The sequence below is a fragment of the Entelurus aequoreus genome, linkage group LG14, assembly GCF_033978785.1.
Source record: "Entelurus aequoreus isolate RoL-2023_Sb linkage group LG14, RoL_Eaeq_v1.1, whole genome shotgun sequence".
Lineage (NCBI taxonomy): Eukaryota > Metazoa > Chordata > Actinopteri > Syngnathiformes > Syngnathidae > Entelurus > Entelurus aequoreus.
The window spans coordinates 1,363,169-1,389,211 of NC_084744.1; the positions used below are offsets into that span (position 1 = coordinate 1,363,169).

Genomic DNA, 26,043 nt, shown 5'->3' on the forward strand with positions numbered 1-26,043 from the left:
CTACAGTCATTGTCTTACTGTAAAAATGAATAATAGTCTGAAAAATATCAATGGATCTTTTTTAGCTGCTACAGACTTACTACAGACTACCAGACTACCCCCACCTAGACTACCAGACTACCAGACTACCCCCACCTAGATTACCAGACTACCCCAACCTAGACTACCAGACTACCCCCACCTAGACTACCAGACTACCAGACTACCCCCACCTAGATTACCAGACTACCCCCACCTAGACTACCAGACTACCCCCACCTAGCCTACCAGACTACCCCCACTTAGACTACCAGATTACCCCCACCTAAACTACCAGACTACCCCAACCTAAACTACCAGACTACCCCCACCTAGCCTACCAGACTACCCCCACCTAGACTACCAGACTACCCCCACCTAGACTACCAGACTACCCCAACCTAGACTACCAGACTACCCCCACCTAGACTACCAGATTACCCCCACCTAGACTACCAGACTACCCCAACCTAGACTACCAGACTACCCCCACCTAGACTACCAGATTACCCCCACCTAGACTACCAGACTACCCCAACCTAGACTACCAGACTACCCCCACCTAGACTACCAGACTACCCCAACCTAGACTACCAGACTACCTCCACCTAGACTACCAGACTACCCCCACCTAGATTACCAGACTACCCCAACCTAGACTACCAGACTACCAGACTACCCCCACCTAGATTACCAGACTACCCCAACCTAGACTACCAGACTACCCCCACCTAGACTACCAGACTACCCCCACCTAGCCTACCAGACTACCCCCACCTAGACTACCAGACTACCCCCACCTAGACTACCAGATTACCCCCACCTAGACTACCAGACTACCCCAACCTAGCCTACCAGACTACCCCCACCTAGACTACCAGATTACCCCCACCTAGACTACCAGACTACCCCAACCTAGACTACCAGACTACCTCCACCTAGAGTACCAGACTACCCCCACCTAGATTACCAGACTACCCCAACCTAGACTACCAGACTACCCCAACCTAGACTACCAGACTACCCCCACCTAGACTACCAGATTACCCCCACCTAGACTACCAGACTACCCCAACCTAGACTACCAGACTACCAGACTACCTCCACCTAGAGTACCAGACTACCCCCACCTAGATTACCAGACTACCCCAACCTAGACTACCAGACTACCAGACTACCCCCACCTAGACTACCAGACTACCCCAACCTAGACTACCAGACTACCTCCACCTAGACTACCAGACTACCCCCACCTAGATTACCAGACTACCCCAACCTAGACTACCAGACTACCAGACTACCCCCACCTAGATTACCAGACTACCCCAACCTAGACTACCAGACTACCCCCACCTAGACTACCAGACTACCCCCACCTAGACTACCAGACTACCCCAACCTAGACTACCAGACTACCCCCACCTAGACTACCAGATTACCCCCACCTAGACTACCAGACTACCCCAACCTAGACTACCAGACTACCCCCACCTAGACTACCAGATTACCCCCACCTAGACTACCAGACTACCCCAACCTAGACTACCAGACTACCCCAACCTAGACTACCAGACTACCAGACTACCTCCACCTAGACTACCAGACTACCCCCACCTAGATTACCAGACTACCCCAACCTAGACTACCAGACTACCAGACTACCCCCACCTAGATTACCAGACTACCCCAACCTAGACTACCAGACTACCCCCACCTAGACTACCAGACTACCCCCACCTAGACTACCAGATTACCCCCACCTAGACTACCAGACTACCCCAACCTAGACTACCAGACTACCCCCACCTAGACTACCAGATTACCCCCACCTAGACTACCAGACTACCCCAACCTAGACTACCAGACTACCAGACTACCTCCACCTAGAGTACCAGACTACCCCCACCTAGATTACCAGACTACCCCAACCTAGACTACCAGACTACCCCAACCTAGACTACCAGACTACCCCCACCTAGACTACCAGATTACCCCCACCTAGACTACCAGACTACCCCAACCTAGACTAACAGACTACAGACTACTCCACTCTTTACAAGGTATCACCTGGTGCATGGCAACCTGCACTCTTTACAAGGTATCACCCGGTGCATGGCAACCTGCACTCTTTACAAGGTATCACCCGGTGCATGGCAACCTGCACTCTTTAGAAGGTATCACCCGGTGCATGGCAACCTGCACTCTTTACAAGGTATCACCCGGTGCATGGCAACCTGCACTCTTTACAAGGTATCACCCAGTGCATGGCAACCTGCACTCTTTACAAGGTATCACCCGGTGCATGGCAACCTGCACTCTTTACAAGGTATCACCCGGTGCATGGCAACCTGCACTCTTTACAAGGTATCACCCGGTGCATGGCAACCTGCACTCTTTACAAGGTATCACCCGGTGCATGGCAACCTGCACTCTTTACAAGGTATCACCCGGTGCATGGCAACCTGCACTCTTTAGAAGGTATCACCCAGTGCATGGCAACCTCCACTCTTTACAAGGTATCACCCGGTGCATGGCAACCTCCACTCTTTACAAGGTATTACTTGTATCATTCTTATGTTTTATCTTTATTACTTCTTGTGTGATTTATTTTTATTCCATATTTGTTTCCACTACCGCACGTTAAATTGGAGTCCTTAATCTCGTTGTATGCAAATATAATGACAATAATTATATTCTATTCTTCTATTTTATTCTAAATCTTATGATTGTAATCTTTCAAGTCTATTATTATATTTTAGCTGCATGCATATTTTGAGGCAAACATCTTTTTGATTGATTGATTGATTGAGACTTTTATTAGTAGATAGCACAGTACAGTACATATTCCGTACAATTGACCACTAAATGGTAACACCCCAATAAGTTGTTCAACTTGTTTAAGTCGGGGTCCACTTTAATCAATTCATGGTTGACACTACAAGTGCTGCTACATAATTAACTTGTGGACATATTTACGGTATAAAGTAGGGATGGATAAATGCGTTAAAATGTAATATCGAAAATTATCGGTATCAGTTTTTTTATTATCTGTATCGTTTTTTTTTGTTTTTTGTTTTTTTTGTTTGTTTTGTTTTTTTAATAAATCAACATAAAAAACACAAGATACACTTACAATTAGTGCACCAACCCAAAAAACCTCCCTCCCCCCATTTCTTTCTGTTATTAATATTCTGCTTCCTACATGATATATCAATATACATCAATACAGTCTGCAAGGGATACAGTCCGTAAGCACTAACCTTTAACAGTTAATTTTACTCATTTTCATTAATTACTAGTTTCTATGTAACTGTTTTTATATTGTTTTACTTTCTTTTTTATTCAAGAAAATGTTTTTAATTTAGTTATCTTATTTTATTATTATTTTTAAAAAGTACCTTATCTTCACCATACCTGGTTGTCCAAATTAGGCATAATAATGTGTTAATTCCACGACTGCATATATCGGTTGATATCGGTATCGGTTGATATCGGTAATTAAAGAGTTGGACAATATCGGAATATCGGATATCGGCAAAAAGCCATTATCGGACATCCCTAGTATAAAGACTTACATAATGATAGGGGGACGATAATTAGCAATTTATTACATTTCCAACTGCAGCCATCCTGGGAGTATCGCAGCATCTGGCAACCTCGCACTAAATCAAAGCCATTTTTGAGTAAAACAGGCTACTAGATCAATAAAAGGGGCTACTAGATCAATACTCATGGCGCCGAATACCAGCTAGGCAGTGTAGAGTTTGAATGCAGGATTGAAAAAGCACATGAATGAAGGTCGGAGGTCCTAATTCATGAAACTAATCATAAAACGGCTCATTTGTGAAGGCGATACGCGAGCTGCACCAGCAAGGCTGCACTTTGTTGTTGTGTGGAAGTTGTCCACGTTTAAACAGCACAATGTGACGGAAGACAAGCTTTACGATATGTCGACTGTAAAAAGTGCAATTAAAAAGCTGTATTTACAGTTAATGACGCGCTACTCACCGCAGGTCCCTGGCGGCGCTGACGGGTACTGCAGCCGCGCGACTGGCACTGAACACATTGTGACTTCGTACTCTTTGCGACGCGACTAGCAGACAAAAGCAGAGAAAAAAGAGAGCAAATGTTCGGCGTAAGACTGCAAAGCACCGTCTGTGCGCCATCTTCCTGCAGCCACGCACGTCCGGAAGTGGAGGAAGCGCTTGTGGAGTTGCTAGGCAACCGTCCACATGCCGCCCGCCTCCATTTAAAGGGCCAGGACACCACTTCCGGTAGCCTTATTAAAACACTTAGGTCATTTTACTTTGAAAGGAAGCCCGTTTCCGCCACTAACAACAAACATGTTCCCCTTTGCTGAGTCCTAAAAGCAATATTTGTCAGTTAGTTGTTTGAGAAATGGTCAAACCAAAGTCCAAATGATGAAAAGAAAGTCACAAATATGAGGGAAAAAACCTTATAATTATGAGGGAAAATGTCAAAATGATGAGATTAAAAGTCATAATTAAGAGATAAAAGGTCGACATTATGAGCAGAAAGTTACGATGATGAGAGAAGAAAGTCACAAACTGTGTCTCAATTCAGGTCTGCATCCTTCCAAGGACCCTGACCATGGACTCCACAAAGTGTGGGTCCTGCAGCAGCGTTATTATATGATATTTATTATTATATGATACTCATTATTATATGATATTCACTATTATATGATATTCATTATTATATTATATTCATTGTTATATGATATTCACTATTATATGATATTCATTATTATAAGATATTTATTATTATGATATTTATTGTTATATGATATTAATTATTATATAATATTCATTATTATATGATATTCATTATTATATTATATTCATTATTATATGATATTCACTATTATATGATATTCATTATTATATGATATGTATTATTATGATCTTTATTGTTATATGATATTTATTATTATATGATATTTATTATTATGATCTTTATTGTTATATGATATTTATTATTATATGATATTTCTTAGTATATTATATTCATTATTATATGATATTCACCATGATGTGATATTTATTATTATATGATATTTATTATTATATGATATTCATTATTATATGATATTTATTATTCTATGATATTAATTATTATATGATATTCATTATTATATGATATATTTATTATTATATGATATTCATTATTATATTATATTCATTATTATATGATATTTATTATTATATTATATTCATTATTATATGATATCTAGTATCATATGATATTCATTATTATATGATATGTATTATTATATGATATTCATTATTATATGATATTTATTATTATGTGATATTCACTATTATATGATATTTATTATTATATGATATTCATTATTTTATGATATGTATTATGATATTAATTGTTATATGATATTCACTATTATATGATATTTATTATTATATGATATTTTTTATCATGATATTTATTGTTATATGATATACATTATTACATGATATTCATTATTATATTATATTCACTATTATATGATATTCATTAGTATATGATATTTATTATTATGATATTTATTGTTATAAGATATTTATTATTATATGATATTGATTATTATATGATATTGATTAGTATATGATATTCATTATTGTATTATATTTATTATTATATGATATTTATTATAATATGATATTCATTATTATATGATATTCATTATTATATGATATTTATTATTATATTATATTCATTATTATATGATATTCATTATTATATGAATTCCTTATAAATGTACAAATATTCACATGTAAAATGTACATATTAACATGTAAAATGCATGCAAACTGTTCAAAAAGATGAGGCTGAGTCGTGTGAGATGCATTGTGCATCATCATGTGGTTATTATTTGCCATACTTTTCTTCACTTGGATGACAAGAACATTTTTGAAAACCAAAAACATGTCAAATTACATCACAGAGAAAGCATTACTCTATCAATTATATATATATATATATATATATATATATATATATATATATATATATATATATATATATATATATATATATATATATATATATATATATATATATATACCCTGGATGAAGGCAAGCACACTGCTGATGTGGTCACCAGGGGGCGCTCCAACACAGTACATAGTGCTCATGGGCACATGGGTGGTGGTGGTGGTGGGCCTACAGTATAAGATGTTGCAATATCCGTATAAAAACAAGGAGAATAGTAATTAGGCTTTTGGGAAATGTTGTTTCATGATGTGAATAATTACTGCACAAAAAGCAGCTAAATGAAACACTTAAGACACAACATGTTTACCTTTAAAGGGACCTTTTATGCTGTGTTTGTCTATTTATAATCTGCATTCATGAAATAAAAGCATGTAGGCGTGGCAGATATGTTTATAAAACAATCTTGCCTTCCTTCCTCCAAATGTTCCTCAGCAGTTTTTCTCAATGGTGACATCAGCAGATTGTCCATATATGGAAGAAATGGAGCCAAAGTGTTCTATTGTAGTCCACACTGCAGTCAGTGAGCTCCTTCTTGGTCTCCCTCCTCTTGTTGTGGGGCAGACTGGCTCGTACATGCACATGCATCCATGTCTAATACAAAGTAGCGTGTAGTTTCAGTGAGCTCCTTCTTGGTCTCCCTCCTCTTGTTGTGGGGCAGACTGGCTCGTACATGCACATGCATCCATGTCTAATACAAGTAGTCACAAAAGACTTCCTTGTGGTCTACATAACACGTAATGGTGCTTCTTTGCTGAAAATCCTTCTCTGCGTCTTTTACTCATAGTTCCCTCACATCATAACTTTGACATTTTCACATTCATTTCTTGCGGACAGACCTACAAATGTGATGATATTGACCCACACATCTGGACTTTGTGACAAATAATTCCAGCTAGGGACGTCACCATTGAGCATACCATTGTAACTTACAGGTTCAACTTTGATTTATTTGCAGCAATGCATTATGGGATCAAGGGCAGCCATCTTTGTACTCCTCTGAAAGCTGGGAATGATTTTTGAACATTACCATGATTCAAAGTAGCCTTTTATTTAGCTGTCTCTAAATCTTTAAACACTACCTTGATTCAAAGTAGCCTTGTATATTGCTGTCTCTAAATGTTTTAACCAGTACCCGGATTCAAAGTAGCCTTGTATATAGCTGTCTCTAAATGTTTAAACCGTACCATGATTTAAAGTAGCCTTGTATATAGCTGTCTCTACATTTTTAAACAGTACCATTATTCAAAGTAGCCTTGTATATAGCTGTCTCTAAATTAAAAAAAAGTACCATGATTCAATACAGCCTTGTATATAGCTGTCTCTACATTTTAAAAAAAAGTACCATGATTCAAAGTAGCCTTGTATATAGCTGTCTCTAAATTTTTAAAAAGTACTAGGATTTAAAGTAGCCTTGTATATAGCTGTCTCTAAATTAAAAAAAAGTACCATGATTCAAAGTAGCCTTGTATATAGCTGTCTCTAAATTTTAAAAAAAGTACCATGATTCAAAGTAGCCTTGTATATAGCTGTCTCTAAATTTTAAAAAAAAGTACCATGATTCAAAGTAGTCTTGTATATAGCTGTCTCTAAATTTTTAAAAAGTACTAGGATTTAAAGTAGCCTTGTATATAGCTGTCTCTAAATTAAAAAAAGTACCATGATTCAAAGTAGCCTTGTATATAGCTGTCTCTAAATTTTAAAAAAAGTACCATGATTCAAAGTAGCCTTGTATATAGCTGTCTCTAAATTTTTAAAAAGTACTAGGATTTAAAGTAGCCTTGTATATAGCTGTCTCTAAATTAAAAAAAGTACCACGATTCAAAGTAGCCTTGTATATAGCTGTCTCTACATTTTTAAACTGTACCATGATTCAAAGTAGCCTTGTATATAGCTGTCTCTCCATTTTAAAAAAAGTACCATGATTCCAAATATCCTTGTATATAGCTGTCTCAAAATTTTAAACAGTACCATGATTCAAAGTAACCTTATATATAGCTGTCTATAAATGTTTAAACAGTACCATGATTCAAAGTAGCCTTGTATATAGCTGTCTATAAATGTTTAAACAGTACCAGGATTCAAAGTATCCTTGTATATAGCTGTCTCTAAATGTTGAAACAGTACCATGATTCAAAGTAGCCTTGTATATAGCTGTCTCTAAATGTTTAAACAGTACCATGATTCAAAGTAGCCTTGTATATAGCTGTCTCTAAATGTTTAAACAGTACCAGGATTCAAAGTATCCTTGTATATAGCTGTTTCTAAATGTTTAAACAGTACCAGGATTCAAAGTAGCCTTGTATATAGCTGTCTCTAAATGTTTAAACAGTACCATGATTCAAAGTAGCCTTGTATATAGCTGTCTCTAAATTTGTAAACAGTGTCATGATTCAAAGTAGTGTATATAGCTGTCTCTAAAGTTTTAAAAAGTACCATGAATCAAAGTAGCATTTTATATAGCTGTCTCTAAATTTTTAAACACTACCATGATTCAAGGTATCCTTGTACATAGCTGTCTATAAATGTTTAAACCGTACCATGATTCAAAGTAGCCTTGTATATAGCTGTCTCTAAATGTTTAAACAGTACCAGGATTCAAAGTAGCCTTGTATATAGCTGTCTCTAAATGTATAAACAGTACCAGGATTCAAAGTAGCCTTGTATATAGCTGTCTCTAAATGTATAAACAGTACCAGGATTCAAAGTAGCCTTGTATATAGCTGTCTCTAAATGTATAAACAGTACCAGGATTCAAAGTAGCCTTGTATATAGCTGTCTCTAAATGTATAAACAGTACCAGGATTCAAAGTAGCCTTGTATAGAGCTGTCTCTAAATGTTTAAACAGTACCAGGATTCAAAGTAGCCTTGTATAGAGCTGTCTCTAAATACTGCCCAAAGTCTCTTCATTGATTTTAGGTGTCCAGGTGCAATGCGGGAAATCCGCTAAACAGAACTCTGACTTGAACTATTTATGCATTTAACTGCTTTTAAATACTATCTGCACTTCCAAAGTATTATATATTCACTACCTGTGTAAACGTGTGATGTCATGAAGGTTGTAGATCATAATTATATATTTTTCCCTCTTTAACGCTTTGTGGTGCACACACAATCCATCCAAAATATTGACAAACAACAACGAAGGTGCATTCTGAAAGATTTAATAGGTCACAGCAAAATTCAAACCGTTTGAAAATGATGATTCAAGGCCAATATTGACGACTGCTGTCATCATAACACAAATCCTAACTATTGAACGCAGATATTTGCCCCTGAGAGTGAAGGATAGCCAGATGTTTAATATTCTTCTCCGTCCTCCTCTTCTTCAAAGGAGTCGATCCCGACTTCTTCATAATCCTTCTCCAGGGCGGCCATATCTTCCCTGGCCTCAGCGAACTCTCCCTCCTCCATTCCCTCTCCCACATACCAATGCACAAAGGCCCTCTTGGCATACATCAGGTCAAACTTGTGGTCCAAACGAGCCCAGGCCTCAGCGATGGCTGTGGTGTTGCTCAGCATGCACACCGCTCTCTGCACTTTGGCCAGATCTCCTCCAGGAACCACTGTTGGAGGCTGGTAGTTGATGCCCACCTTGAAGCCCGTGGGACACCAGTCCACAAACTGGATAGCGCGCTTGGTCTTGATGCCGGCAATGGCCACATTAACATCTTTGGGCACCACATCCCCACGGTACAGCAGACAGCAGGCCATGTATTTACCATGACGAGGGTCACACTTCACCATCTGATTGGCTGGCTCAAAGCAGGCGTTGGTGATTTCAGCCACAGAGAGTTGCTCATGGTAGGCCTTCTCAGCAGAGATGACCGGGGCATATGTCGCCAGAGGGAAGTGGATACGAGGGTAGGGCACCAAGTTGGTCTGGAACTCTGTCAGGTCAACGTTCAGGGCTCCGTCAAAGCGAAGAGAGGCCGTGATGGACGACACTATCTGACTGATCAGCCGGTTGAGATTGGTGTAGGACGGACGTTCAATATCGAGGTTCCTGCGACAGATGTCATAGATGGCTTCGTTGTCAACCATGAAGGCACAGTCGGAGTGCTCCAGGGTGGTGTGAGTGGTGAGAATGGAGTTGTAAGGCTCTACGACTGCTGTTGAAACCTGGGGTGCTGGGTAGATAGCAAACTCAAGCTTGGACTTTTTACCATAATCTACAGACAGCCTTTCCATGAGGAGGGAAGTGAAGCCTGAGCCGGTGCCTCCACCAAAGGAATGGAAAACCAAGAACCCTTGGAGACCAGTGCATTGGTCAGACTGCAAATGGAGAGAGAATAAGTAGCATAAGGTTCTTGTTGATTTGTTACTGAACGGTTTGCTTTTCAAATTAAGCTCCTGCCAAAAGAGAGTCAGATTACAGGTAATGTCAGAGATGCCAAATGCTGGCATTTATTTTGCTGTACTTAATGTTTCTTTAACAACAAATAAGCTGTTTTTGGACAAGTCATATGATAAACGAATTTAAAAAAAAACGTCCACTTAGGTTTTACCAGTTTGCGCATCCTGTCGAGGACCGAGTCAATGATCTCCCTGCCAATGGTGTAGTGTCCACGCGCATAGTTGTTGGCAGCGTCTTCTTTCCCAGAAATCAGCTGCTCGGGGTGAAAGAGCTGGCGGTATGTGCCTGTACGCACCTCATCTGGAAATGTGAGGGGCAGAAGAAACTCATGAAGAACCCAACTGTGTAAAACACAAAGTTTTGGCAAGGCTAGTAGATCGTTTCAAACCGTAAACATCAATCATTTTTTTTGTATTCAGTCACGTGACTTTTTCTGGCATGTTTACTTCCGGTGAACAAAGTGGTGGTCAACCAGACCAATATGGCTAGTGTATAGCAAACAGTGTGAGATCTACGCAAGGGCCTAAGATTGTATTGACAAAAGCAAATACGAGCAAAAATCAACATTGGAATAGATCCCTATACGTTATCAAAAAAAGATTTGTTAAGTGGTCTCAAAGATTATTTGTTGGTGGAGTTCCCAGACATCTCCAACTGGTCCTCCAGATATCTTTCTCCACAACAAAACAGATGGAAACGCATGGAAGCCACATCTTCGTTGTGTGTGGATGGGTCAAGGAAATTGGTGTGGAGACTCTCCCGCATAAATCGAGCATCGTTTTTGCTCGGCTAAAATTGCAGTGAATGATCTAACGTCAAGTCCTGGGAGGACGCGTCCGTGTAAACAAACTGCGAGTAGCACTCGATAGCCTTGATTCACTGTCGTTTTTCCTTTTCCACAGAGATCATTGGAGACACAAACTCAGAAACAAAATACAAAACAAATAATATCAAGATAATACTTCAATGGGAAATACTGAATCTCATCTCGGATGATATCATCTCGGATGGCGACGAGTCCGCCTACAGGAGAGAGGTGGACCGGCTGGCGACCTGGTGCAGCCTCAACAACCTGGAGCTGAACGCCCAGAAAACAGTGGAGATAATCTTGGACTTCAGGAAAGTCATAACCCCACCATCCCCCCTCACCCTGACTGACTCTCCCACCCCCGTCTCCATTGTGGACTCCATCTGTTTCTTGGGCACCACCATCACCCAGGACCTCAAGTGGGAGCTGACCATCAGCACCCTCATCAAGAAGGCCCAGCAGAGGATGTACTTCCTGCGGCAGCTGAAGAAACTGAAGGTGCCGACCGAGATGCTGGTGCAATTCTACTCAGCCATCATCGAGTCCATCCTCACCTCCTCCATCACCGTGTGGTTCCCCGGCGCCACGGTCCGGGACAAGCATCGACTGCAGCGCATGGTCCGTGCCGCTGAGAAGGTGATTGGCTGCAAGCTCCCATCCCTCCAGGACCTGTTCTCCTCCAGGACCAGGAGGTGTGTGGGTCGGATCACAGCTGACTCTTCTCACCCTGGACACAAACTATTCTCTCCTCTCCCCTCAGGCAAGAGACTACGGTCCATCCAGACCCACACCTCCCGCCACCTGAACAGTTTTTCCCCTCGGCCATCAGGCACATGAACAATAACAAGATCTGATAGCTCAGTTACAGCTCATGTTATTCTATTCTGTTACACGTGTTTTATGTTGCACCGTTGCGTTCTCAAACAATGGCAATAAAAACTCTTCTGATTCTGATTCTTCTGATTCTGAAAGTTAAAAGTATATCAAAGAAACGGGTAACGAATTGATCGCTGCAAACTGCTGCGTTCTTTGACTCTGCTTCCTTGCCATATTCCAGAGTCACTATTCTCCTTGTCGTTGATTACCTCTCGAGGAACTCGGAAGAAACGTGTATCCTTTTCGCGATTTGAACAGTTCGAACCGTCTAAAACTAGGCAAGCATTGAGGCAATGTTTTTTCAAGATAGGCAAACTGGCACCTAGAATTGACAATAGACGCTTGCTTGACAAAGACTTGGAGTCTTGTGTGTTTGACGAGGTGGACGTGGCAAACAATTGTGCCACCTGCTGGAGTTCGTTTAATTCTGGGAACACAAAAGCTTGGATACATAACACCTCTGATAATACTCACCGACAACTGTGGGTTCCAGGTCTACAAAGATCGCTCTAGGGACGTACTTCCCAGCTCCGGTCTCACTGAAGAAAGTGGTGAAGGAGTCGTCGCTTCCACCTATGGCCTTGGGGTTGGGCATCTGACCATCTGGCTGGATGCCATGTTCCAGACAGTAGAGCTCCCAGCAGGTGTTCCCCATCTGGACGCCGGCCTGGCCGACATGGACTGAGATGCATTCGCGCTTGAAGGCGGAGGGAAGAGAGACAGAAGGATGCAAGGTTTGTTAAAGTCCACCCTCAGAAAACAAGATCTGGATGTGAGTTCACTCCTTTTTGGAGTTGTAGTTTTGGGAGCGTCAGAGGAACCTTTTCCCTGTTTTTGGCAGAATAAGAACACCTTAGTTGGTTCTGCTAGAAGAGATACACACACCTTTCCTTATCGCTCTTATTTAAGTTAAAAGGTGTCATGAAAGAGATGTCTCGGCATACACCTCAAGTTAACTTTCAAACTCTTGTCAGGGCGGATCAACCTAGGTGGACAAAAGCATGAGAGACGGGCAGCCATTTTAAAGATTGCTCCGACCTTTAGATAGCTTGGTTCTCCATCCATCCATCCATCCATCCATTTTCTACCGCTTGTCTCTTTTGGGGTGGCGGGGGGTGCTGGAGCCTATCTCAGCTGCATTTGGGCGGAAGGCGGGGTACACCCTGGACAAGTCGCCACCTCATCACAGGGCCAACACAGATAGACAACATTCACACACTAGGGACCATCTAGTGTTGCCAATCAACCTATCCCCAGGTGCATGTCTTTGGAGCGGGGCGGGGCCTATCCCAAGGTGCATGTCTTTGGAGGTGGGAGGGGCCTATCCCCAGGTGCATGTCTTTGGAGGTGGGAGGGGCCTATCCCCAGGTGCATGTCTTTGGAGGTGGGAGGAAGCCGGAGTACCCGGAGGGAACCCACACAGTCACGGGGAGAACATGCAAACTCCACACAGAAAGATCCCGAGCCCGGGATTGAACTCGGGACTACTCAAGACCTTCGTATTGTGAGGCACATGCTCTAACCCCTGTTCCACCGTGCTGCCTAGCTGGGTTCTCGCTCTCCACAATTGTTTGTACTGTAAAATTCCTTGTTAATCTTCCATTTGAGTCACTTCTCATCATGTTGGACGGTCTCAGAAGGGAAGAATCTGGAAGGACTAAAAGGGTCTTAATAGTAGTGAGGAGCTAGTACTGACAAGTGTGTCCGTGTTCTTTAGGGGTGGGGTGGATCGGTTGGAAGGGCCAGCAACTTGAGAGTTCCCGGTTTAATCCCCACGTACGCCATTCTAGTCACTGCCGTTGTGTCCTTGGGCAAGACACGTTAGCCACCTGCTCCCAGTGCCACCCACACTGCTTTAAATGTAGCCTAAATAGGAAGATAATGGCTTTGACTAATAATAGCGCTTTGAATCTTTAGAGAAAAACGCTATATAAACTCACTTCACTAAATATAATTCACTTGCGTAACGACTTTCTACATTATTTACAAAGCCTAATCATATCACTGCATATACTAAATCTTAAAAAAGTAGTACCGTGAACTACAAGCCGCTACTTTTTTCCTACACTTTGAACCATGCGGCCAATAAAACGAAAATATTTTTCTTTGACGACGGCCACAATGCAAATAGTTTAAAAAAATCAAAAAAAGAAAAAACTCTGAAAAGGTGTGCTATTGTCTGTGCTATGGTGCCATCTTCTGTTTGCTCACTGCAGTGTCTTTCCATTTTGTGCTTTTCAACCGGAAGTAGAAGTGCAGTCCCGTCCATAGCGTTTCTACTCGTAGCAAGCAACGTTTGTAACATTTACAATAGAACTAAAACCATTCTTACTTGCTAAAGCATCCCATGTGTGATGTCTGTAGGAGTGTTTTCATGCATATTTGTACATGCTATCGTAATGTAACCAAGCTACCGTTGTTAGCATCAGCTTATATGGTAACACATTTATCAGTGTCTGTGTTAGTGTTATTAACTTACAATGACATTCTTTTTGTATTGTTTCAGTTTGGTAAATTCACCAAAACGTCACCATGGCGTTCCATGACGATGACTGACATTTTGTTTGATCATCCGTTTTACTACCTTGTTACAGACACCGTTTGGAAACAATGAAGGTATATAAATAAACATTTACAGAATATTTCAGTGTAAATAAGTCATTTCACAACATATATACCTGCGGCTTATAGTCCAGTGCGACTAATATATGGAAACATACGTTTTCCCCCCGAAACTTTAGTGGGTGTGGCTTCTTATATACCGGCGCTCTCTACAGTCTGGAAAATACAGCGAATGACGTGGCAGCTAATATTAGCGAGTGTGAGCTGCTCTCAGACAGCAGGTTTGTGTTGACTGTGGTTTGGCGGACAAAAGGCCACACCCGCTTGACATACCCGTGTAGACACACAACACACCCACACTTCCTGGAGCAAGATAGTCATCACCTTGCTGGACTGGATCAGCAGGTGGGGAACAATTACAACCTTTGCCGCTAAGCAAAATATGTGAAGATGTTTGCATGAAGGGCTGAGAGGTTTAGAAGCGGTGTAGTTCCTATGGTAAGTTTAGAAGCGGTGTAGTTTCTATGGTAATTTTAGAAGCGGTGTAGTTCCTATGGTAAGTTTAGAAGCGGTGTAGTTCCTATGGTAAGTCTAGAAGCGGTGTAGTTCCTATGGTAATTTTAGAAGCAGTGTAGTTCCTATGGTAAGTTTAGAAGCGGTGTAGTTCCTATGGTAAGTTTAGAAGCGGTGTAGTTCCTATGGTAAGTCTAGAAGTGGTGTAGTTCCTATGGTAAGTTTAGAAGCGATGTAGTTCCTATGGTAAGTCTAGAAGTGGTGTAGTTCCTATGGTAAGTCTAGAAGCGGTGTAGTTCCTATGGTAAGTCTAGAAGCGGTGTAGTTCCTATGGTAAGTTTAGAAGCGGTGTAGTTCCTATGGTAAGTCTAGAAGTGGTGTAGTTCCTATGGTAAGTCTAGAAGTGGTGTAGTTCCTATGGTAAGTTTAGAAGTGGTGTAGTTCCTATGGTAAGTTTAGAAGTGGTGTAGTTCCTATGGTAGGTTAAGAAGGGGTGTAGTTCCTATGGTAAGTTTAGAAGCGGTGTAGTTCCTATGGTAAGTTTAGAAGCGGTGTAGTTTCTATGGTAATTTTAGAAGCGGTGTAGTTCCTATGGTAAGTTTAGAAGCGGTGTAGTTCCTATGGTAAGTCTAGAAGTGGTGTAGTTCCTATGGTAAGTCTAGAAGTGGTGTAGTTCCTATGGTAGGTTAAGAAGGGGTGTAGTTCCTATGGTAAGTTTAGAAGCGGTGTAGTTCCTATGGTAAGTTTAGAAGCGGTGTAGTTTCTATGGTAATTTTAGAAGCGGTGTAGTTCCTATGGTAAGTTTAGAAGCGGTGTAGTTCCTATGGTAAGTTTAGAAGGGGTGTAGTTCCTATGGTAAGTTTAGAAGCGGTGTAGTTTCTATGGTAATTTTAGAAGCGGTGTAGTTCCTATGGTAAGTTTAGAAGCGGTGTAGTTCCTATGGTAAGTCTAGAAGCGGTGTAGTTCCTATGGTAATTTTAGAAGCAGTGTAGTTCCTATGGTAAGTTTAGAAGCGGTGTAGTTCCTATGGTAAGTCTAGAAGCGGTGTAGTTCCTATGGTAAGTCTAGAAGCGGTGTAGTTCCTATGGTAAGTTTAGAAGCGGTGTAGTTCCTATGGTAAGTCTAGAAGTGGTGTAGTTCCTATGGTAAGTCTAGAAGTGGTGTAGTTCCTATGGTAAGTTTAGAAGTGGTGTAGTTCCTATGGTAAGTTTAGAAGTGGTGTAGTTCCTATGGTAGGTTAAGAAGGGGTGTAGTTCCTATGGTAAGTTTAGAAGCGGTGTAGTTCCTATGGTAAGTTTAGAAGCGGTGTAGTTCCTATTATAAGTCTAGAAGCGGTGTAGTTCCTATTATAAGTTTAGAAGCGGTGTAGTTCCTATGATAAGTTTAGAAGCGGTGTAGTTCCTATGGTAAGTTTAGAAGCGGTGTAGTTCCTATGGTAAGTTTAGAAGCGGTGTAGTTCCTATGGTAAGTTTAGAAGGGGTGTAGTTCCTATGGTAAGTTTAGAAGCGGTGTAGTTCCTATGGTAAGTTTAGAAGCGGTGTAGTTCCAATGGTAAGTTTAGAAGCGGTGTAGTTCCTATGGTAAGTTTAGAAGCGGTGTAGTTCCTATGGTAAGTCTAGAAGGGGTGTAGTTCCTATGGTAAGTCTAGAAGTGGTGTAGTTCCTATGGTAAGTCTAGAAGTGGTGTAGTTCCTATGGTAGGTTTAGAAGGGGTGTAGTTCCTATGGTAAGTTCAGAAGCGGTGTAGTTCCTATGGTAAGTCTAGAAGGGGTGTAGTTCCTATGGTAAGTCTAGAAGTGGTGTAGTTCCTATGGTAAGTCTAGAAGTGGTGTAGTTCCTATGGTAGGTTTAGAAGGGGTGTAGTTCCTATGGTAAGTTTAGAAGCGGTGTAGTTCCTATGGTAAGTCTAGAAGGGGTGTAGTTCCTATGGTAAGTCTAGAAGTGGTGTAGTTCCTATGGTAAGTCTAGAAATGGTGTAGTTCCTATGGTAGGTTTAGAAGGGGTGTAGTTCCTATGGTAAGTTCAGAAGCGGTGTAGTTCCTATGGTAAGTAAGACTTGGCAGCCATTAAAGAAACAAATACACATCCTTCCTTAGTGGACTATAATCCTGACTTCTTTGTGACTACAACATGAACACACAATATTTCTGATGAAGTTTTGGAGACATTCACGATGATTACATTTGTTGTTACTTTGCATATTATTTCCTGTCCAGTGCTGTTCCACTTCCTGTTTGCCTGACCTGTCCTTTGTTCTGCCTCGTACCCCAAAGTGCTTCCCTGCTTGTTATGGTGCACTTCCCTGCTGCACTACTTTTGTGTTTTCTCCGATAAAAGGGTATTTCACCCGCACTTTGCTTACTCTCTCTGCATCCTGGGGTCCGGACCAACAATGCCAACACCAGACCGGAACAATTCAGCCAAATTGACATTTTATGTTCTTCTTTTACTTGGAACTGTTTGAATTTTTTTTAATGTACATTGAAATGTGTTATTATAGGCTAGTTTTTATTTATTTATTATTCACAGAGTTTTAATCCCATTATTTGACCATCATTCACAAATAATTCTGGTCATTTTTTTGCAGTACAAAACAGCAAAAATACCCAAAAGAATACAGTCAGTTAAACGAACATTTCACCTCTCACATATTTACTCTGTCAGCCATTCTCCACCTAGTGGTACAACCAAGAATCACTTCATTAAATATTCAAACACAGTGTTACCGTTCAAACTGTGTGTAATGTTGCACTGGCAAAAATAATAAGTATACACGTTACAGAAAACATCTGTCTTGTATTTAATGAATACTTAGGTCTACTACACTACTGTATTTAATGTTGTCATTATGGTGGTACTTAATGAGTACTTAGGTCTACTACACTACTGTATTTAATGTTGTCATTATGGTGGTACTTAATGAATACTTAGGTCTACTACACTACTGTATTTAATGTTGTCATTATGGTGGTACTTAATGAATACTTATGTCTACTACACTACTGTATTTAATGTTGTCATTATGGTGGTACTTAATGAATACTTAGGTCTACTACACTACTGTATTTAATGTTGTCATGATGGTGGTACTTAATGAATACTTAGGTCTACTACACTACTGTATTTAATGTTGTCATTATGGTGGTACTTAATGAATACTTAGGTCTACTACACTACTGTATTTAATGTTGTCATTATGGTGGTACTTAATGAATACTTAGGTCTACTACACTACTGTATTTAATGTTGTCATTATGGTGGTACTTGATGAATACTTAGGTCTACTACACTACTGTATTTAATGTTGTCATTATGGTGGTACTTAATGAATACTTAGGTCTACTACACTACTGTATTTAATGTTGTCATTATGGTGGTACTTATAATAATGTATATGATGGTAAATATTGAGTCATGTTGAAAGTGTTTCATGGCTCTTTAAATCCATGTTGATCTAAAAGGAGAACAGGCAAGTGTCATGTGACCATGGTGTCAGTGAGCAGGCATGCAGGTCATTACAGAGCAGCTATTCAGGGTGCTGCTGCTCAGATGACAGCCAGTAGCAATGTGGGCTCTGCTGCTGTAAACACTGACAGGAGCCCCAGGGAAAGTCCTGTTTCATTTAAAGGGGACTGCACCTTTGTATATATGTCATGTAGTAACATTCATAATAACATGTAATATATACATGATGTAAGTATACATGTCATGTAGTAACATTCATAATAACATGTAATATATACATGATGTAAGTATATATGTCATGTAGCAACATTCATAATAACATGTAATATATACATGATGTAAGTATATATGTCATGTAGCAACATTCATAATAACATGTAATATATACATGATGTAAGTATATATGTCATGTAGCAACATTCATAATAACATGTAATATATACATGATGTAAGTATATATGTCATGTAGTAACATTCATAATAACATGTCATATATACATGATGTAAGTATATATGTCGTGTAGTAACATTCATAATAACATGTCATATATACATGATGTAAGTATATATGTCATGTAGTAACATTCATAATAACATGTCATATATACATGATGTAAGTATATATGTCGTGTAGTAACATTCATAATAACATGTCATATATACATGATGTAAGTATATATGTCATGTAGTAACATTCATAATAACATGTCATATATACATGATGTAAGTATATATGTCATGTAGTAACATTCATAATAACATGTCATATATACATGATGTAAGTATATATGTCGTGTAGTAACATTCATAATAACATGTCATATATACATGATGTAAGTATATATGTCATGTAGTAACATTCATAATAACATGTCATATATACATGATGTAAGTATATATGTCATGTAGTAACATTCATAATAACATGTAATATATACATGATGTAAGTATATATGTCATGTAGTAACATTCATAATAACATGTAATATATACATGATGTAAGTATATATGTCGTGTAGTAACATTCATAATAACATGTCATATATACATGATGTAAGTATATATGTCATGTAGTAACATTCATAATAACATGTCATATATACATGATGTAAGTATATATGTCGTGTAGTAACATTCATAATAACATGTCATATATACATGATGTAAGTATATATGTCATGTAGTAACATTCATAATAACATGTAATATATACATGATGTAAGTATATATGTCATGTAGTAACATTCATAATAACATGTAATATATACATGATGTAAGTATATATGTCATGTAGTAACATTCATAATAACATGTAATATATACATGATGTAAGTATATATGTCATGTAGTAACATTCATAATAACATGTCATATATACATGATGTAAGTATATATATGTCATGTAGTATTCATAATAACATGTAATATATACATGATGTAAGTATACATGTCATGTAGTAACATTCATAATAACATGTCATATATACATGATGTAAGTATATATGTAGTATCTAGTAACATTCATAATAACATGTAATATTTACATACTTTTGAGTATTACAAGCATACGACAGATGCAGCTTGAGTCAAACACCAAGCATCATGTAGCAGTATTGCTAAGTGCTAAACAAGATGTACAAACATAATAAAACAATCACTTACTGTACAATGTCTGCTCTCACTGGGATAAAGACTGATGGGATGTTTATATCTTCCACTTTACATCAACAAGTCATCATAATCCTCACAAAGGGTTTAAAAAAAGTGGGGGGGTTTCATGTCCTTCTGGCCATCTCCGGATCTAAATTGGATGTCAAAGTTGACCAACTTGTGGGATTATGTCCACAACCTTCTACTATCCAGGTGAGAGACATGATTTATCATCTACAATTAACTTTCACCAACTCAGAGGCCATGCAGCAGCTCAATACGTCAATACAGCAACATAAGCTAGTTAGCGCTCTGCTGCTAAGAATAGTTCTTTAATGTTAGCTTCTTATAACAACAACACTGCTAATACTTGTTAATATTCAGGTCACCACATATTATTGGTAGTTCTTTAAAGGCCTACTGAAATGATTTTTTAAAATTTAAACGGGAATAGCAGATCCATTCTATGTGTCATACTTGATCATTTGGCGATATTGCCATATTTTTGCCGAAAGGATTTAGTAGAGAAAATGGACGATAAAGTTGGCAACTTTTGCTCGCTGATAAAAAAAAAGCCTTGCCTGTAGCGGAAGTAGCGTGACGTCACAGGAGCTAGTATTCCTCACAATTCCCCGTTGTTTACAATGGAGCGAGAGAGATTCGGACCGAGAAAGTGATGATTACCCCATTAATTTGAGCGAGGATGAAAGATTCGTGGATGAGGAACGTTACAGTGAAGGACTTGAGAGGCAGTGATGGACGTATCTTTTTTGGCTCTGACCGTAACTTAGGTACAAGCTGGCTCATTGGATTCCACACTCTCCTTTTTCTATTGTAGATCACAGATTTGTATTTTAAACCACCTGGGATACTATATCCTCTTGAAAATGAGAGTCGAGAACGCCAAATGGACATTCAGTGCCTTTTATCTCCACGACAATACATCGGCGAAATGCTTTAGCTACGAGCTAACGTGATAGCATCGTGCTTTAACTGCATATAGAAACAAAAGAAATAAACCCCTGACTGGAAGGATAGATAGAAAATCAACAATACTATTAAACCGTGGACATGTAAATACACGGTTAATGCTTTCCAGGCTGGCGAAGGTTAACAATGCTGTGCTAACGACGCCATTGAAGCTAACTTAGCAACCGGACTGCACAGAGCTATGCTAAAAACATTAGCTCTCCACCTACGCCAGCCAGCCCTCATTTGCTCATCAACACCCGTGCTCACCTGCGTTCCAGCGATCGGCAGAAGGACGAAGGACTTCACCCGATGCGTTTGGCGGCCCAGAGACGTAGGAAGTCAAGGTGAAGTCGGCGGCTAGCGCGGCTAGCGCTCCAACAAAGTCCTCCTGGTTGTGTTGCTGTAGTCTGCTGCTAATACACCGATCCCACCTACAACTGTCTTCTTTGCAGCCTTCATTGTTCATTAAAAAAATTGCAAAAGATGTCCAGAATACTGTGGAATTATGAAATGAAAACGGAGCTTTTTGTATAGGATTCTACGGGGTACCATAACTTCCGTTACTCGGACTTCGTCACGCGCATACGTCATCATACCGCGATGTTTCAGCCGGATATTTCCCGGGAATTTTAAAATGTCACTTTATTAGTTAACCCGGCCGTATTGGCATGTGTTGCAATGTTAAGATGTCCTCATTGATATATAAACTATCAGACTGCGTGGTCGCTAGTAGTGGCTTTCAGTAGGCCTTTAAAGGTCTTTATAGGCGGAAAAAGTACTCCAATTGTTAGCCACCTCTTGTTGGCCATATTTTACGACTTAGAATGCATTAAAAAAAAATAAAGAAAACATGTGTTCTTGTCTTACATAGGGGTTGTATTGTTTTTAAATTGCAGTTCCCCTTTAAAAACCCCATTAGAGTGGAAACAAAGTGAAATATGAGAAATAGAAGTTGAAATAGTTTAAGATTATATTTATTCAGGCTGTGCTATATTCCTTTTAGGAGCAGTGCTAGCAGATCGTGTTTGTTCTTGGCTGCGCAAACACTCCCACTCTGTTTGCACATCAACTGTCAACGCTACTTGGCTAAGAACAATTCTACAACCAAGGCTTCATGTCCAACTTTATTTGTCGTCCACCTACAAAGTGTGGGATATGTTCTTGTTCTTGTTCAAGGCAGAAACTAGAAATGTCCCCAGTAGGACGAGTGATCGGACTTGTTGGCACCTGCATGCTTTACAGGACACACCTACATTCCAAGCTGTCTTCCTACAGCCACTATTGGAGACCAACTCTTCTACAAGCCCAGAATCAAGAAGCCTTAAAAGTTCTATTTCTTTCTTTGCCGTTCACCTTGAGTGTCGGCTATGGAAAACTCCCAGCTGCCCTCCTAACGGGACTCCCAATGTCACAAATAGAACTTTGGCCCAGAGATTGGCTGACCTAGGTGGTCTGATACCAGCTACTACAGATACTAGGTGGTCTGATACCAGCTACTACAGATACTAGGTGGTCTGATACCAGCTACTACAGGATACTACAGATACTAGGTGATCTGATACCAGCTACTACAGGATACTACAGATACTAGGTGATCTGATACCGGCAGGTCTGGTGCGGGAAAATGGAAACATTGAAGAAAAGTTCGACTCACCATGGTTCCTTGGACTCGGGAGTCTTTGACTTTCTGTGTCTGCCTCTCACGGCGGTCCTCAATGTGGTCCCAGTGAGCTGAACTGCCGGATCCAGCGAGACTAGGAGCTATATTAGACCTGGAACCACTCCCACCTGGACGGACTGCTTTGCATGACCAGGATTACACACCCAGCTTGCTGAAGAAGGGGAAATGTCACCGCCGACAAGCACGGAGCTCCAATGTTCACCTCGATATTCCTGGAATTTGGGGAAAACCGGCAATTGTACGAAAAGAAAAATGGTAGTTTAGTTGTCCCGATTAAGAAGAATGTTTTGAAGGTAGAATGGTCAAAAACGGTTGAAAAATGTGGACTGTGAAAACTTTCCAGCAAGAGGTAAAAATAGGGCTTTGGAAAACTGTACATTGTGAGAATTCCTGGAATTTTTTTGCAATTTTGAAAATGGTAGTTTGCTGTTCCAGGGTGAGTGGAGCGTGTGGATGGCAGAACGGTTCAAATCGGTTGAGAAAAGTGGGATATGCAGTCGATTGTATATTTCCCATTTATTGTCTATGGGGCGAAAATTACTGGAAATTCCGGGAAAGCCGGGAATTTTGTCAAAGGGACAACATGTTTGGTGTTCGACAGTGTGGGTTGATGGTTGAAAGGTCAGAATCAGGTCAAAAATGGCAAAACATTTTGAGAATTTGGGGCATTGTACAACTATGAATACAATCTTGCATTTGAAAGGGAATTTCCTGGAAATTTGGGAATTTTTTGGAAAAACGAGAATTTATGAAATATAGATACTACAATGTCCTAGATGATATGAATGGGTTGGTGTTGGAATTGTTCAATAATGTTGACGTTACAGTTTGAATTTAAATGGGTATTTCGGAATTACTGGAATTTTGGGAAAACCGGTAATTGTACAAAAAGAAAAATGGTAGTTTAGTTGTCCTAGTTAAGAAGAATGTTTTGAAGGTGGAATGGTCAAAAACGGTTGAAAAATGTGGACTGTGAAAACTTTCCAGCAAGAGGTAAAAATAGGGCTTTGGAAAACTGTAAATTGTGAGAATTCCTGGAATTTTTTGCAATTTTGAAAATGGTAGTTTTCTGGTCCAGGGTGAGTGGAGTGTGTGGATGGTAGAACGGTTCAAATCGGTTGAGAAAAGTGGGATATGCAGTCGATTGTATATTTCCCATTTATTGTCTATGGGGAGAAAATTACTGGAAATTCCGGGAAAGCCGGGAATTTTGTCAAAGGGACAACATGTTTGGTGTTCGACAGTGTGGGTTGATGGTTGAAAGGTCAGAATCAGGTCAAAAATGGCACAACATTTTGAGAATTTGGGGCATTGTAAAACTATGAATACAATCTTGCATTTGAATGGGAATTTCCTGGAAATTTGGGAATTTTTTTGAAAAACGAGAATTTATGAAATATAGATACTACAATGTCCTAGATGAGATGAATGGGTTGGTGTTGGAATTTTTCAATAATGTTGACGTCACAGTTTGAATTTAAATGGGTATTTCGGAATTACTGGAATTTTGGGAAAACCGGTAATTGTACAAAAAGAAAAATGGTAGTTTAGTTGTCCTAGTTAAGAAGAATGTTTTGAAGGTGGAATGGTCAAAAACGGTTGAAAAATGTGGACTGTGAAAACTTTCCAGCAAGAAGTGAAAACCGGGCTTGGGAAAACCGTGAATTGTGAGAATTCCTGGAATTTGGAAAATGGTAGTTTGCTGGTCCAGGGTGAAAGGAGTGTTTGGATGGTAGAACGGTTCAAATCGGTGGAGAAAAGTAGGATATGCAGTCGATTGTATGTTTCCCATTTATTGTCTATGGGGAGAAAATTACTGGATATTCCAGGAATTTTGTCAAAGGGACAACATGTTTGGTGTTCTACAGTGTGGGTTGATGGTTGAAAGGTCAGAATCAGGTCAAAAATGGCAAAACATTTTGAGAATTTGGGGCATTGTATAACTATGAATACAATCTTGCATTTGAATGGGAATTTCCTGGAAATGTGGGATTTTTTTGGAAAAACGAGAATTTATGAAATATAGATACTACAATGTCCTAGATGATATGAATGGGTTGGTGTTGGAATTGTTCAATAATGTTGACGTCACAGTTTGAATTTAAATGGGTATTTCGGAATTACTGGAATTTTGGGAAAACCGGTAATTGTACAAAAAGAAAAATGGTAGTTTAGTTGTCCTAGTTAAGAAGAATGTTTTGAAGGTGGAATGGTCAAAAACGGTTGAAAAATGTGGACTGTGAAAACTTTCCAGCAAGAGGTGAAAATAGGGCTTGGGAAAACCGCAAATGGTGAGAATTCCTGGAATTTTTTGCAATTTGGAAAATGGTAGTTTGTTGGTTCAGGGTGAGTGGAGTGTGTGGATGGTAGAACAGTTCAAATCGGTTGAGAAAAGTGGGATATGCAGTCGATTGTATATTTCCCATTTATTGTCTATGGGGAGAAAATTACTGGAAATTTCGTGAATTTTATCAAAGGGACAACATGTTTGGTGTTCTACAGTGTAGGTTGATGGTTGAAAGGTCAGAATCGGGTCAAAAATGGCAGAACATTTTGAGAATTTGGGGCATTGTAAAACTATGAATACAATCTTGCATTTGAATGAGGATTTCCTGGAAATTTGAGAATTTTTGGAAAAACGAGAATTTATGAAATATAGATACAACAACAATTGTCCTAGATGAGATGAATGGGTTGGTGTTGGAATTGTTCAATAATGTTGACGTTACAGTTTGAATTTAAATGGGTATTTCGGAATTACTGGAATTTTGGGAAAACCGGTAATTGTACAAAAAGAAAAATGGTAGTTTAGTTTTCCTAGTTAAGAAGAATGTTTTGAAGGTGGAATGGTCAAAAACGGTTGAAAAATGTGGACTGTGAAAACTTTCCAGCAAGAAGTGAAAACAGGGCTCTGGAAAACCGTGAATTGTGAGAATTCCTGGAATTTGGAAAATGGTAGTTTGCTGGTCCAGGGTGAAAGGAGTGTGTGGATGGTAGAACGGTTCAAATCGGTGGAGAAAAGTAGGATATGCAGTCGATTGTATGTTTCCCATTTATTGTCTATGGGGAGAAAATTACTGAAAATTCCAGGAATTTTGTCAAAGGGACAACATGTTGGTGTTCGACAGT

General features: G+C 39.6%; 2 protein-coding genes across 2 annotated transcripts in view; both read right to left on the minus strand.

The window, feature by feature from the left end:
• Positions 1-4,226, minus strand: part of pofut2 (protein O-fucosyltransferase 2) — a 28,751-nt gene extending 24,525 nt beyond the window's left edge. The window contains exon 1 of the mRNA XM_062068729.1: positions 4,027-4,226. Coding sequence (XP_061924713.1) covers positions 4,027-4,184 — 158 coding nt within the window. The 5' untranslated portion in view covers positions 4,185-4,226. The remainder of the gene's footprint in view (positions 1-4,026) is intronic.
• A 4,953-nt stretch (positions 4,227-9,179) lies between these two features.
• LOC133664233 (tubulin alpha chain-like) lies at positions 9,180-23,015 on the minus strand. The gene is made up of 4 exons (XM_062068728.1): positions 22,888-23,015; positions 12,547-12,769; positions 10,540-10,688; positions 9,180-10,306 (listed from the first exon to the last, which is right to left on the minus strand). The coding sequence occupies exons 1-4, from the start codon at positions 22,888-22,890 to the stop codon at positions 9,332-9,334; spliced, it is 1,350 nt and encodes a 449-aa protein (XP_061924712.1). The 5' UTR covers positions 22,891-23,015; the 3' UTR covers positions 9,180-9,331.
• Between the last annotated feature and the right edge of the window lie 3,028 nt (positions 23,016-26,043).